This window comes from Ochlerotatus camptorhynchus, unplaced genomic scaffold (genome assembly GCF_037179485.1).
Source record: "Ochlerotatus camptorhynchus isolate MF236.1 unplaced genomic scaffold, CSIRO-AGI_Acam_v1.1 ptg000087l, whole genome shotgun sequence".
NCBI classification, from domain to species: Eukaryota; Metazoa; Arthropoda; class Insecta; order Diptera; family Culicidae; genus Ochlerotatus; species Ochlerotatus camptorhynchus.
Genome location: NW_027040577.1, coordinates 387,132 through 403,193, shown reverse-complemented (window position 1 = coordinate 403,193; position 16,062 = coordinate 387,132). Strand labels below are relative to the sequence as shown.

The 16,062-nt window shown below is 40.3% G+C and overlaps 1 protein-coding gene across 1 annotated transcript in view; it reads right to left on the bottom strand.

Moving 5' to 3' along the window:
* The window catches only part of pug (pug C-1-tetrahydrofolate synthase, cytoplasmic), a 64,466-nt gene extending 52,825 nt beyond the window's left edge, over positions 1–11,641 (bottom strand). The window contains exon 1 of the mRNA XM_065218485.1: positions 11,601–11,641. Coding sequence (XP_065074557.1) covers positions 11,601–11,626 — 26 coding nt within the window. The 5' untranslated portion in view covers positions 11,627–11,641. The remainder of the gene's footprint in view (positions 1–11,600) is intronic.
* Positions 11,642–16,062: the final 4,421 nt, after the last annotated feature.

The following is a 16,062-nucleotide window of genomic DNA, read 5'->3' as shown; positions in this document are numbered from 1 at the left end:
CAGATTTTGTACAGCCACCTTGTCCACCTTCTTCGCCGCAGAAAACCAGTTTGCCTTGAACTGCTGCTCGGCCTTAGCAGTTTTTTTGGTCTTCTTTAGGTTCCGCTTGACAATAGCCCAGTATTTCTCAATTGGGCGGAGCTCTGGCGTGTTGGGAGGGTTTTTGTCCTTGGGAACCACCTGCACGTTGTTGGCGGCGTACCACTCCATGGCCTTTTTACCGTAATGGCAAGATGCCAAATCCGGCCAAAACAGTACGGAACAACCGTGTTTCTTCAGGAAAGGCAGCAGACGTTTATTCAAACACTCTTTCACGTAAATTTCTTGGTTGACAGTCCCGGAAGCTATGAAAATGCTGCTTTTCAAGCCACAGGTACAGATGGCTTGCCAAACCAGATATTTCTTTGCGAACTTTGACAGTTTCATGTGCTTGAAAACATCTGCTACCTTTTCCCTTCCTTTTGCCGTATAAAACTCCTGTCCCGGAAGCTGCTTGTAGTCGGCTTTGACGTAGGTTTCGTCGTCCATTACCACGCAGTCAAACTTCGTCAGCATCGTCGTGTACAGCCTCCGGGATCGCGCTTTGGCCGTCGTATTTTGTTTATCATCGTGATTTGGAGTCACTACCTTCTTGTAAGTCGATAGTCCGGCTCGTTTTTTGGCTCGATGCACGGTTGTAGACGATACACCCAGCTTATTTGCGGCATCTCGGAGAGAGAGGTTAGGGTTTCGCTTGAAACTACCGGCAACTCTCTTTGTCGTCTCAGCGGCTTCCGGTTTTCGATTTCCCCCCGATCCAGACTTCCTGGCTGTCGACAAACGTTCCCCAAACACTTTAATTACATTTGTAACGGTTGATTTGGCAACTTTTAGCGATTTTGCCAACTTTGCGTGCGAGTAGCTCGGATTTTCGCGATGCGCGAGCAAAATTTTGATACGCTGCTCTTCTTGCTTGGACGGCATTTTGACAACTGAAGAGTGAATTCCAAAATCAAAATAGGAGCAACATTCTACACACACACACCTTCAAAATGAGGGGTGTTCAGGTTTTTTAAATGCAAAATTGAAAGAAATACGTCAAGTTGATATTGACCAAATTTTGACCGTATCACCCTTTATTGCCTCAACCATTGATAATGTTCATCCAACCATCATCGCTTTCGTTTGATGCTTCATCAGTACCTAGTGAGATTCCCGATATATTGCTTTATGATGCTTCATTTAATAAGTATAACTTTGCAGCCTCTTTCTTCAACGTATCTCTGTCATGTAGTATTCCTTCGAAGTCGGCTTCTGTCTTACCGAATGACTGTAATTCTTTGTCCAATGTTACGAACCATGTATCACATGGTCTGCAGAATCTTTTTGGACTTGGTAATCGAAGATTAAATGCTGCTTGTAGCAAATGATTTTCGTCCCTTCGCGCTATATGACCCCAATAGTGAATTCGGTAAATTTTAACATTTTTCCCAATAGTACGACCCATCAGCAACTTCCTCGTTGTCTGCTCCTCATTGCCTCCACAAGTTTTGTACCATTCTTGCACAATTTTACGCTCATACCTTCGAAGGGTTCTACGATTGTGCGCCGTCAGAGCCATGGCATTTTGTCCAAAAACAATGGTGGGCACAATTACCGTTGCATAAATTCTCCGAACTATATACCAAGTCCTCCTGAGGTTTGTTCTTTAGCAAGAACGAAAGAATCATTTTACTTGCCCTCGTTCCTTGCAAGCACCTTTTCTTTACATTTTCCGGTCTGTTTACCGTAGCGGTGAGATATATTCCCTGGTACTTCATGATTGGGGGAGCTTTTATCTCCATTTCAGCAATTATTAACATATCTTCAACTGCTACCTTGGTTGACTGTGGGTCCCTTACAATGAGCTCTGATTTTAGGGAATGCGCAATTAATCCTAATTCTGCTAAGAGCTCTTTCATCTCATCCAGTTGATCCATACTGCTGCATTCGATCAGAATGTCGTCTGCGTAAGCGAAAATTACTGGTGGCGACATTCCTTCATTCTGACCCAGTGAGATGTAAGGAAAACGTTCTTTCAGGCGACTTAGTACATGATGTAGTGTTATGGTAAAGAGTCTGGGGGAAAGGGGATACCCTTACTTTACTCGTCTACCCTTCAGTACTTTAGGAGTTCTTTTATTTTAGCACCTCAAAGACGTTCTCTCGTGCATGCCCAATTTAATTCTATTGATTAAAAAGTTTGGGACCTTCATGAACTTTAAGGCATCAACTGATGAATTTTGATCCACCGAATCGAAAGCTTGCTGGATATCCAAAGAGAATACAAAGAGTTCATCTCCTTTGTTCCACCATTCATCCATGATCCTTTTAGAGGAGAAATGTGGTCTTCCAAGGACCGATTCCTCAGAAATGCAGCTTGGTATTTCTTCGGTGGTTTCATCCAATTTCATGAGTAGGTAGCTGGCTACAATTCTGTTAATCTAGGAGACGAACCAGCCCAGGGTTGAAAGTCTCCTTAATAAAGATATAAAAAAAATTGTAAGCCACGTTACAAAGAGTTATTTTACGGAAATCCCTTGTCTCCTTAGGATACGGCTTCTTTGGAATCGGTATCTAAATAGTTTCCGAAATATCTTCAGGAGCCCTGTTTTCGTTTTGGGTTTTGTCAAATAAGGTAAATATTCAAAAAAAAAATTGGGGGCAGCATGCTTTGATGTTCTTCTCGTTTATTTTTATTTACCGGTTTAGTGGCATGATCTATTTGCGACACCGCGTTCTTATTACTCAGTTGTCATCACACTTTTTTAACTTGCAAATGTATTACACACAATCAGCTCACTGTACAACTAACTGTAGCGTGAAGATTCCATTTTCGTAGCTTTCCTCATGCAGCAACCGACGGCCGATCATTTTTTTAAATCTTCATCTACATCTCTCCTTCCGATATGACCATTGAAATCACCGATGATGACGTAGTCATCCTCTGGGGGTATTTTTGATATCATAATAGACAGCTCTGCAAAAACCACTGGCATCCTTTTGTCGCTGGGAATATGCACGACTATTAAAAATAGTCCTATCTCTCCCTTTGATACCCATGCTGAAGCCATGTTTTCCGAGACAGCTCTGAAGTTCTTGATTCCGATATCATAGTTCCGACGTACCAATATCCCGATTCCACGATGACGAGTTTTAGTTTCAATCGGGCTCAAATGCCATTGATAGTTACGGGTCGTTGTTTCTTCCCAAGAAATTCTGGTTTCTTGAAGACCACACACATCAATGTTTCGTTCACTATGCTCTAGATCAATGGCATCTCTTTTCGATTCGATGGCGCATCCGCATACGTTGATTGTAGCGATGTTCATACAGTCCCTTTTAGACGTTGCTGTTGGCAACGCTGAGCTTGAGCGGCAAACATCTGGGACTTCTTCATTCGATTGTATTTCACTAGTTGTTTGATCTGTTGGGCTAGGCAACCCGAGTAGCACACTTTCATCACAATAAGTTACAGCAACTTGTTTATGACTGAAAGAAGTCGTATATAAGTTTCTACGATTGATTTGTGACAAGCGTGCTACTAGGGAATCGTACTGCTTCACCCGAAAGTTAAAAGTGGAAAGTGAAAGGCGATTTTCTTCAAAAAACTGGCATTTTTCAATTGTCAATATCTGTAAAAGGAGCGAACCGATTTTTAAACTTTTAGTTCCATTCGAAAGATCGTTGTTTTGTTAATTTATGGTGGGAAAGCTGCGAGAGCGATTTTTGTTGAAAACATTTAATTTAATTTTTAAAAAGTTCATATTTTTAAGAAAAAATACCTTAACTCTTCAAATGAAGAAGATAATATCTTAATTGCTTCGGTAAAAATGTGCGCCATAAAAAGTTCTGAAAGTATCTAGAATTGCTCTTGCAGTTTTTCCGCCATAAATGAAACAAAACAACGATCTTTCGAATGGAATTAAAAGTTTGAAAATCGGTTTGCTCTTTTAATAGATATTGACAATTTGAAAGTGCCAGTTTGTCTCCCTTAGCTCAGTCGGTAAAGGCGCAGCTACAAAGCAAGACCATGCTGGAGGTGGCTGGGTTCGATTCCCGGTCCGGTCTAGGAATTTTTCGGGTTGGAAAATTTCTCGACTTCCCTGGGCATAGAAGTATGATTGGACTTGCCACACAATTATACCAATGCAAAAATGGTACAGGCATCGAAAGCTCTCAATTAATAACTGTGGAAGTGCATCTAGAACACTAAGTTGAGAGCACGCAATAAGCTAATATGCGATATGCAATAAGCTTGAAATGCGAAGAAGAAGAAGAAGAAGAAGTTTGTCGAAGAAAATCTTTCCAATAAAAAAGATAGCAACTTGGTTGCCTCAGAAAAAAATATTTGTCAATGAAAGTTCTAAAAGTGTCTACAACATCGTTTTTACGAGAAATGAACGTATGAAAAGGTATTCATAGAAAACCAATTTTTCAGGGGCCACCCTAACTGGCTTGTTTAACAAAATCATAAAACATTTTTGTTTTATGACATTGATTGTTCTGCAATTTTTTACAACGTTGCATTGGTCTATCTCAAACAATAAATAGTTCACATTTTCAATTCACCAATTTTATGGACCACCCTAATTTCACTAACATGAAAAATTTTGGTCGAAGACACCATATGGCTAAAACCAACGGTTTTAGCGCAAACATTTTTGTCTTCCTAAATACGGCTTTGGGACCATTGTGCAATGACTGGAAAATGTGTGGAAAGGAGGGGATGGTCACATCATACTCTATCATCAGCCTTCTCATTGCCTGGGATTGAACAATGTGAGGAGACCCATACAAAGGTTATCATATATGATCTTTCGACCAGCAAACTCATCTGCTCCCTTACCTTTGAAAGGAAATAAGATGAGTGCCTACCTTGTTTCATCAACCGATGGCCTTAATCGAACTGAGACTATCCGAGAAGATGAAGTAATAATCTGTGGGCATGTTGAAAATCATCCCCAATGCAAAGTTGATTGCTGCTGTGTGTTGTTGAATGGGTGCGATATCCTACGCAGGTGTGGAAGCTGCCTTCCTGCACATTCGATTGCCGTCAATGGATGGCAATCGATGTCGGTTGGTGATTGGCACTAGATTGCGGAACAGAGACCGACGTTGAATAAAGAAATGAGTATGGTAGACGTTGCAATAGAATATAGCTTATGTTATCTACACCCGTGGAGGATTTTCCACGTCGATTGAGTGCCCACATCAGTTCTTCAATGGTGAAATCTGCGTTGTAACGTTTATGCATACTTGTACGTTGGTTGTTGAAAGCTGTATCTTTGTTCATTGTATGTGTTTTGTGGACTTTTACAGGGTAATCTGCATCTGATGCTTTCATTTGATACTCGTCGGCCAGTACCGCAACTTTGTGTGCGTCGATAGTGTAACCGGTTGAGAGGTTAAGAGTTATTGTATTGCAATGACTTTTTTCCTGTAGACTGTTTATGCTATTGCTGGCTGGAGTGGTCGGGTAAACACTTTCAGGAAAATTTCCCAACTTGTTTGTTTGGCGTCACGTATGGTTTTCCGACAGAACGATCGAGCTTCCGGAAACATCTTTAGAGCTGTGATTTTCTGTGGGTCGTTATCGCTTAGAGCTCGCAATCGTTTACGTCTGGCTTTAATTGCTGCTTCTACTTCTTTGTTGCACCAAAACGACAGCTTTTGGTCCTGTAGTTTCGTAAAGTTCCTAGTTGGCCTTTTCCAACATCCATTTTGTTGGACGTTTCGGTTCGTTTATGTTATTGATAGTATCTATCAACCCGAGTAGCACACTTTCATCACAATAAGTTATAGCAACTTGTTTATGACTGAAATAAGTCGTATATAAGTTTCTACAATTGATTTATGAGGGTAGACGATCACTACTCTAGCGATGTTTTTCAGTTTAATTTTCATGCATAAGATACTAAGCAAATGGAAGCATCAAAAGCCTGAGAGGCTCCTGTTGCGGGATTAATACGAGTGTGACAATTCTTAACGTAGTAGGTGGGGTGAAAAGTAACCTCCTTGGGAATGAAATTTATTTAATGTTTTTATTTTATTCTATTCAATATAGTCCCCTTTTTGCCCGAAAAGTAATTTTCCGGAAGGTCTGCAAAATATTCCTCCGCGGCGTCGATGATTTCCTCACATGAGCTGATTTTTTTTAAATTATTGATTAGCCATATTTTGAGGTTCGGGAAGAGATAATAGTCTGAGGGAGCCAAATCGGGCGAATACGGTGAATGAGGAAGCAATTGGAGCCGTATATCATTGATTTTAGCCGTGGTTGCGATGCTCTTGTGCCCCGGCGCGTTGTCCTGCAAAAACAAAAATTTTTCGCTTCATGTGAGGCCGTTTTGCAGCCATTTCGGCCTTCAATCGCTCCAATAATGCACAACAATACTCGCTGTTGATGGCTTTTCCTTTTTCGAGGTAGTCCACGACAATCCAGAAAACCGACGCCATAACCTTTCCGACCCATCGAGCCTCCCTCGGCCGCTTCGGAGCATTCGTGCCGGCTTCAGTCCATTGCCGGGCACTCATTCTGTTCTCAGGGGGGTCGGACTTGATCGGTAGTGGAGTTGCGGCCACCACGAAACTCTCGAAACCAATATTTGACGGTGTAAACTGACGGAGCATTAGCCCCATAATATTTATCCAACTTTTCTTTTGTTTTCTTCGCCGTTTTGCCTCTAAAAAAAATAATGTTTTATGAGAGAACGAAAATCGTTTTTATCCATACTCAACACGATGCCAAACACGTTAACAACAATCAGCTGTCAAAACAAAACTAAAGACAGTATCGCACTGAAATTTGGCATGCCTTCCTAAATATGAACGGACTACAAGGCACCATAACCTTTTGACGTAGGACTACGTCTTTGATTTCTATATGGGGGTACACTTTGTGAAAATTAAGAAAGATTTTGAATGTTAATAACTCAGCTGCCCCTGGTCCAATTTCAATAATTTTATCACCAATCGATCAGAAATATGGCTATGATTCCGAATGTTGATTTTCAACAAGAAACTATTGAAAAACTGGTAAATGTCCAGCATTGTCCAAAAGCGTCGAATTAACCAACAAATCCACCAATTACCTACATGCATATGCTGCTTCCCTAGCACAGTCGTCAGAGAGTAGTAACTAGACGAAACAAGTCGAAGTGGCATTCGCCTCCGATCCTCGGGCACGTGCGAATAGGGAGGATGGAATTGCGTAATATTTTGCACACTCATCGCCATACTCAGAACCACACGCTCCCAACGACCACACCACTGTGTGGTGGTGTTCGGTTGTCGACATTAGTAGCAGCAGTAGCAGTGCTTTCGGCGTGTGGTGTTGAAAATTGTTCTCCAGTAGCAACAAAAGGCTGCCTGCAAAGCGAGCTGCAGAGCCCACATAAGCAACCATCAAAGGAGGAAGAAGCTGCACCGCTATGCTATGGATCGGAATCAGTAGCTCTTCGTGAGTTGCTGCGGGTCGGTCATCTATGCCAAGCGTGTCACCCTCGCTCCAAACGACATACAGCTCGACAGCCTCATCCGTGTTGAACACCCAGCTCAGAATTACTCAACCATCACTACAAAACGGTCCTTTTCAGGGCCACCAAAAATTTGTTAAAGAGTATTATTTGGACATTGGTCAAGGTCATCAGCTCCCGCAAGCAGCTAGCTATCAAGGCTCAACCTGTATTTAGAAGGTGTGGAATTGTAGGCCTGAATGTATTGATGAGATTCATCATCGTCCGACCATTTTCCAGAACACGCTCGTAGGAAGTGTTAAAAATCCACTTAGAATTTGAGAGAAGTGGGAATAATTGGCTTTGGGTGTATATTCAGTCAATAAAAATCAAATTTGTGAGAAAATTAGCTCTCATGAGTTCAATCTCTCGAAGTCCCTCCTTTTTTACATATTCTGCACAAACGATACTTTCCACCCCGCCCCATTCATATAATTCGGAAGGAAATCCTGTGAAAAGGAAATTGAATACACTTTAATACCAAAATGCACAAAACTTAAAAATTCATAAATAACAAAAAAATCAAAATACATCTTTTAAAGTCGGGTAGATGAATCGAAATTGACAGTCCCTTGGATTCTCTTCATCAACTTTCTCTTTGAAATAAATACTACAAATTTGATACGCTAACAAATAAAAAACGGAAAGAGTTAAGATAATTGATGATTGCGAGGGAGAAGACTCTATCTACGCTGCAGTAAAGATTGTGTTGTGCTGTGGCTAGCTGCTCACACGCTGAGTAGATATAAAGAAGATTAATGACGATTCTGAAGATTTCCTGCAAAAAGATGATGCGCGATGCATGTAGATGCGAGAAATGCAAAAAGATTTGGCGAAGATTGATTCGCTAGTGTGAGATTTTTTGAGCATCTAAAATTGAGATTTAGATATGTCGCCCCCCTTGGATGATTGATCAATTAAATTAACTAAATTTTCACATTTGTTCCGTCCACTAGCGGTCCTACGTCAAGCTTCCGTTCGTGCCCCTAGGCACAGACCCTTCTACTTTTTTGCAGTAGCAACGCATTCTGGTGGTCAAGGAGGTTGCTTTTCACCCACCTAGTACAGCACATCAATTTTAATTAAATTTTCTTTGTAATCTTCGAGTTTTACACTAGTCAATCGGAGACAACAGAACGGGTTCTTGTTTTTGATGATCCGAAATGCCCGTTGGAAATGACCAATTTCCTTTGCGCAAGAAACCTTACTTGTGGCAAATAAAAAAAAATCATGATTTTGTTTACATAATAGAGCTTATACTATTGAGTTGTTTGCCCAAAATAACACATGGCCTTTGATTATCGAAGTCATAAAAGATGTCGCAATCACAGAAAAGTCAACAATAAATTGTTTGGATTCAACGCATGTATCAAAATAAATATTTTTAAACCTTTTTCGAAGCTGGTTCTGGGTATACTGATGTGACCAGATCCACCTGTTGGTCGATGGCATGGTGTCTATTTACTTGAAGATGATAAATCTTTGAACCCTCGGAACCGGTTCCGGGTACCCGGTTGTGGCCAAATCTACCTGTCGGTACATGACATGATGTCTATTTAGTTCTGGATGAAAAATTAAAATTTTAAGCCGTCGGACGATACCAGTACATGAAGTTTTGGAAGTGTCCTTTCGTGCCCTATCGGAACTGGTGCCAGGTAGCCTTTACGTCAAAATTGGTAAAATCCTGAGCAGGGTACCATTCTAGGAACCTTTATCTTTCATTTAAGGCTAATAGATCAAGAATTGGTTCAAAAATTGATTTTCTTTAGCGAATTGCAGTCTGCGTCTTTTTTGACCCGCTAATGCACAATGTGTCACTTTTTTGTAGTGCCACACTCTTATAGGTCGCTAAAAGCTTCTTTTTACAGCAGAATGTTTGTTTCCAAAAGTCGGTAAAAGTCAGGAAATTTCAGGTCTCTGTCATATTTCTTTACAAAGTTACAGCTGTTTTTTAAAGTGACGCCGGGTCAAAAAAAGACCCTAATGCACTAGGAAGATTAAATTTATATATAAGTTGGTCTGAGGTAAATTGCATGGGATTTCTAAGGAGTTAAATTCAGTGGTAATCTATTTACACGATTTTTTTAACCTTGTATTGACCACTCGTCTTTCAACACTTGGGGAAATTAGATGGTTCAAGGCGTATAAGAGTCGTGATACCCGAAAATCATCATAAGTCACGCTTATGAAATTCATATACGTTGTTCAGAAGTCGAGCCTCATGAAATTCTTAAGTCCATTTGCGTCAGTGTAGAAGACTTAAAATGATAGGGCATATCAGCCAGCATACCGGCTATTGGTGGACTGTTCAAAGAATCACCATGCTCAGAAAATAATGATCTTAATTTTTTTCTCAGAACAATACCCTCCCCTTGGCTAGTTTTTAACTTGGACGTTGGTGGGCGGACCTAATCTTATGCTTCATAGTGGAGTGTTGGAGATGGTTGGTTTAGGTCCGGCATCGTTGGCTCATGTCGTGACAGAATAGCGTCATGAGCATGCGATGAGGATTACTGAGCTTCCCCTCTCTGATGAACCATTGCATAAGAGAACCAAAGTTCTAGCCTGAATTGATAGTATCATACTTGTTACTCCTTTATTTGAAAGCCACGTTGTAGTACGCTTACGTATAGGCACTGACGTTGGGTGCGATACTGGCGGGTTTTGCCGCAAATCGCTCGTATTTTATTTATTTCTACGCAGATAGATTTACTTGGGTTTGCAAGGGAATTATACTATCGAAATATTTCAGAAAGTGCCCAACGGTGCTGCTTCTATTTGCGTGACAAGCTTTCATTGTTGTTTTCATTGAAGCATTACTCAGGGAACAATATTAAACACCACCATGGTATTGTAACTAATCTTATATATGCTTCATTTTGGTTTGGGATAAGTGTTTGAACTATGGCTCGGGATTTCCACTGTGGCGTGCTTCTATTGTGACATATTCATACGTAATTTTTTGGGACGACATAGTGGAAACGTGTGAGTGTAGTTGGAGCATATACCTTATATAATTTAAAAATCAGCTAGGAAACTAATTTCAAAGTGAAGCATTTTCGTCACTTGAATGTGTCACCTGGGTCGATCTAAGATATAATAAATATAGATCAAAGTCAAAATTACTTGAAACACGTTAAATTTTAGATTAAATAGCAGTTTAGGTACTTAATAAAGCATGAGTTATGATTGAATAGGTAAATTAGAGATTTCAATTATTTATTAAATTAGACTAATGAGATATCATAATCATCAAAAGAACTTAAATAAGAAAATTTAGACAGCCTAATAACATTAAGTAGATTAACAAAAGAGTTATGATGCGGGGGGTCCGCTTAGGGAGGCAACTAGCCTTTTCATATATTGTCTGTTCAAAATATGGTTGCTTTAAAATATCAATTTGGTATATATGTGAAAGGATGAATCAGTGGGAGATGGATTTTCGGTTTCTTTACATTTTGCAATACAAATCTAGTACTATGTGTCATTTCCTCAAAATCCCCCAATAACCGACCTCTTCAATCCCTTCCTTTTCCCATGGCGTTCAAGTGGTCCGCATAGACTATTCAGCCATTACCCTTCCATTATCCTCGGCTTTGGATTGACTTGCGCTCCCATTGCCCCACCAAACGCTGCAAAATGAAAATGAAATGAATTTTTTTCTCAGAACAATACGTCATTTTGTACTATATAATCGGCAATTAACGGACGTGTGAAAAAAACCAAAACCAAAATGCATTATTGTGAAATTTATCCATGGGTCCAATATTAGCGCACTTAGGCCGACATTAGGGTCATCCACCCTATGTGGAATTTAAACTATTAACATTTAACATTATCTACTCGCTCAGAATTGGCATTGACGGAACCGTCGAAAAATTTTCTCTTCCAGCAAATATACACAATTTCTTATGGGAATTTTCGGTGAAGTGAAAAGATGGTACAAGGTCCGCCATGGTTCACGCACAGTCTCACTTTAGCTTATGGATTTTCTCATAGGAGTAAAGAGCTGCAGAGTAGCCGTTAACGCCAATTCTGGCAAAATATTCTTAACAATAATCTCACCGTGGTAACTCAAAAACATCTGGCATCCTGGTATTGGTTTGGTATCCACACTTTCACTTTGAAACTTAAAAAATAATATCACAATTTATAGCAACAAAAACAAAACACTTCTATCTTTTCTAGACTGCAAATCAAAATAAAAGTCACTCACACTTTTGGCGCGCTTTCCTCCAGACCGTGTTGAGTTACTCCTCGTCACCAGTCAACAATCCATAATGATAAAAGAATGACAACACTGTTGAGTGGCGACGAGGATTAACAGTTACTGGTGAATGGAGCTTCTTTGCCTATCGTCGATGGATTGATTATTTAGTAAATAGTGTTTGACAATACTGTCTTTCTGTACTGAGAACATTTTTTTAACAATAACTGAATGCTATTGGTTTTAAGTTTAAGTAGGTTCTGCCATGGCGGCGCAAATACGGTGCGTCACCAAACGAAAGAGATCGAGGCCACAGCAAGCACACACGTAATCCACACTGCCTCGAATCGTAATTTGTCTGCGCTAATCGCTATCAGAAATAATTTCCAAAATTTATGAATGTTTGACAATCGGCGTAATTAGATTTTGCAATGTCACACATGATTTGCACTCGTTTCACAGCAAAAGCAATAGGATTGCTAGGAGGATGGATGACGACGGTGGAAGTGTTGAATTTTCAATTTCAAATACTCGCGTTCGATGGCTATAAGCCAAAAAATCATCGCATCCATATCGGTTGCATGATTTGTGAATTGCGATCGGTGTGAGATTGAACATTGAACTCGGTGGCGGTCGGCGGTGGTAAGAAGTTTCTGTTGGAATGTTTTTTTTGTGTGGGGAAAAATGATACTGTGAGACGCGGTTCGAATAGGGTAACTTAATTCATTATTATGTTGTTGAGAATTGATAAACAAAATCGTGTGTTTTTATCATTAATGAATTGAGTTATGAGCTGAAACTAGTCCATAAACAATGTTTCAATAAAACGGAATTGAATTAATTATTACATTATCCTATTTACTTTCATAAGATATTATGCAGGCGATCAAAAATGATGGCTGGAGATTACTATTGGCAAGTTTTAAGTTGGTGTAGATTTCTGATGCTATAAGATTAATTTCATTGGCTCTTCTTTCACTCAATGACAGGAAATTATACTTGGGAATTTAATCGAAGATTATATGAAACAAGTGCCTCATAATATATATTTGAGCAAACGAAAACATCTCTATTGCAATTCGTATACAGTACTTGTTTTTTTTTTAGTATTTGGAAAGAGGTCGCAGTTTATGGAATGCCTATCTTCTATTTAAAATGAAGATCTCCGACAGTGTCAGCAAATCCTAATTACGGACCTATCGAATCCACGTCAACGAATCTGCACCTTGTCAGCTCACATGGACAGGCGAATATTAATCCATGTCGACGGCAAGCACAAGCGCCGCCCAAGTTGCTGCTGATCGCACGCTCTTCATAAGAGGAGCTGGATTTGGGCGATGGATTGGTTCCTGCTGGCTGACGATGACGGTGGCGTGGTGGACAGATTGAGGTAAAAATAGCAATCAAAGACGCCGAGGTGTGCCGAGCTGTAATTCACGCGGAAGAGAGAAACATTAGAATAGTTATTACACTTTCAAGATGATGATGATGATGATGATGATGATGATGGTCCCACCTCTTACCCCTACAAAGGTTTGAGCTGGACGAGTTATCTTTAAGATAATTAAATATAAACATTTTAACCAGGTTTGCAAACAAAATCGAGCTGGTTACAATTACAGATATAAATGTCCTGTTAAATATGCTATAGGCATCAACCAAAAACATTCAAAGGTGTAGCTAGTTATCAAAAGTCCAAGTATAGTCCTCGACAATACTTCCATTTACACGTGACCTGGGATTTACACGTTTAAGCTTCCGCAGTGCCAGGACTATATCCAAGGAAACGACTTCCAGCCAATCCTTTACTAATTTAAGGCTTTTGCCACAATTTCCACGTATTAGTCATCCGACGTGTGACAGAAAGGAAATTAATTTATCTAGATGAGCGCGTGCTCTGCGGAATTTAGTAGTTAGGGTGTTATCCGGGGGATCCAGTCTATCTATAGTTTACTAATTGAAAAATGTTCGCTAACCATTACGTATATCACGAACGTGTGGATTTTGATTGCAGAACTATACAAATACAAATACAAAATGGTAATGATTGATGAAGGTTCAGGGGTCGCGCAAATGGTTTGAAGTTTCCATAGATGGAAGCAATTTAAATTTTACAAATACAGTGCTTTCTCGATTTTGTCAGCTCCCAATTCGTCTACCCCCGATTTTGTGTACTCTAGATTTTGTCAGCTTTTTCCCCGATTTTGTCAGCCTACACAGTTCACTAAATTGTTCAGTTTGCAAACATGAATTTTCAAACTTCTCGATGCACCCTTCGAAACATAGGAAAATCCACGACCCCTCATTTTATCTGTCAAACTTTCATAGCGAATCAAAACAAACATGGTGTAGAACTAGACTATCGACAAGAATGGGATACGTTCACCATTGTACTGGGGACCGATCAACCGTCTACGTTGGTTTACAAATTTACATTCTAGTCGAAATTCTAGCACTACACTAAGTTTGTTTTGATTTGCTATGAAAGTTTGACAGATAAAATGAAGGGTTCGTGGATTTTCCTATGTTTCAAGGGGTGCATCGATTAGCTTGAGACAGAAGAGACTACCAGCAACCGGTGGAAACTAACGATTTTAAATTGGCTCACTACTTGACTAGCCTATTGGTCCCAAGCAAACGATTAACGGACCTCATTCTAGTCAAAATTCTAGTACTACACAATGTTTGTTTTGATTTGCTATCAAAGTTTGACAGATGCAATGAGGGGTTCGTCGATTTTCCTATGTTTCGAGGGGTGCATCGATTAGCTTGGGACCGAAGATAGTACCAGAGCTGAGCCAAAAAGTTGAGCACGTTTCTTCGGGCCTTTCTAGTCTTAGAGTTACCTCTATGCTACTCCTGAGTGAGTCAATTTTTTTTTTCTTTGGTTTGTTTTTTCCGTCGATCTTGTTTTCCGTGCTGAGCACCAATGCTACCGACGTGCCAGGAAGGCAGCTCCCACACCTGGACCCTACCTATCGACCCATCAACTCATGAACCGGGGACCAACGGCTTTACTTCCCATCCGAAGGATCAGAGATGTTATGCCTCAGAACATCCCGGCGGCGCCGACTGGGATTGAACCCAGGCCTGCTCGGGTGAGAAGTAATCACGCTTACCACTACACCACCGGCGCCGTTAGTGAGTCAATTTTAAATCGTTAGTCTCCACCGGTTGGTACTATCAACCATTTAGCTTGGGAACCAACAAGTTGAGCACGTTTCTTCGGGACTTTCTGGTCTTAGAATTACCTCTATACTATCAACAATCAATTCGAAACTAACGATTTTAAATTGGCTCACTACTTGACTAGCCTATTGAACCCAAGCAAATCGATTAACGTACCCCATTCTAGTCAAAATGCTAGTATTACACAATGTTTGTTTTGATTCGCTATGAAAGTTTGACAGATAAAATGAGCGGTTCGTGGATTTTCCCGAGGGGGGCGACACATCTAAATCTCAATTCTAGATGCTAAAAAAATCTCACACTAGTGACTAAATCTTCGAAAAATCTTCTCTCATTTATCGCATCTACTTGCATCGCGCATCATTTTTTTGCAGGAAATCTTCAAAATCGTGATAAATCTTCTTTCTATCTACTCAGCGTACGCGCAGCTAGCCACAGCAAAACAAAATATTTCCTGCATCGTAGATAGAGTCGCCCCCCCCCCCCGGATTTTCCTATGTTTCGAGGGATGTATCGATTAGCTTGGGACCGAAGATAGTACCAGAGCTGAGCCAAAAAGTTGAGCACGTTTCTTCGGGACCTACTAGTCTTAGAGTTACCTCTATGGTACTATGATCTCATGCACTCATAAAATAAATCACATAATCAGTGGAAAATATCCATGTGAATTTCACAAAACTTTCATGAGATCTCTGAAGTCTAAAACGCGCACAAATTGGTTGACGTATTTGGAAGTTGAGTGTATATACAATGGTTGCTATGATGAGTTTTCACCGTTTGCTCTCCAGTTTTCAAAATGACGGCCAAGCAAGAGGAGCAGCGTGTCAAAATTTCTCTCGTGCAGTGATGCTGTCACCTACACTAAACACGCCACGCGTTTTGAAGCGACAGAGACGCACTCTGTTTGGTTTCGGAGGTTAAATCATCACAAACTTTGTCAACAAAACGGCTCTTCTCAGGGCCACCAAGCTTATTACAGTAAAGAGTAGTCCTAGAATATGGAAAAACAGGCAGATGAATTCTATTCCTGAATAGAATTCATCTGCCTGTTTTTCCATACAACCGACCACACAAAATGCTCATGTAATCAAACTGGAAGCAGGGGTACAAATTATTTTGATCAACCTTGAT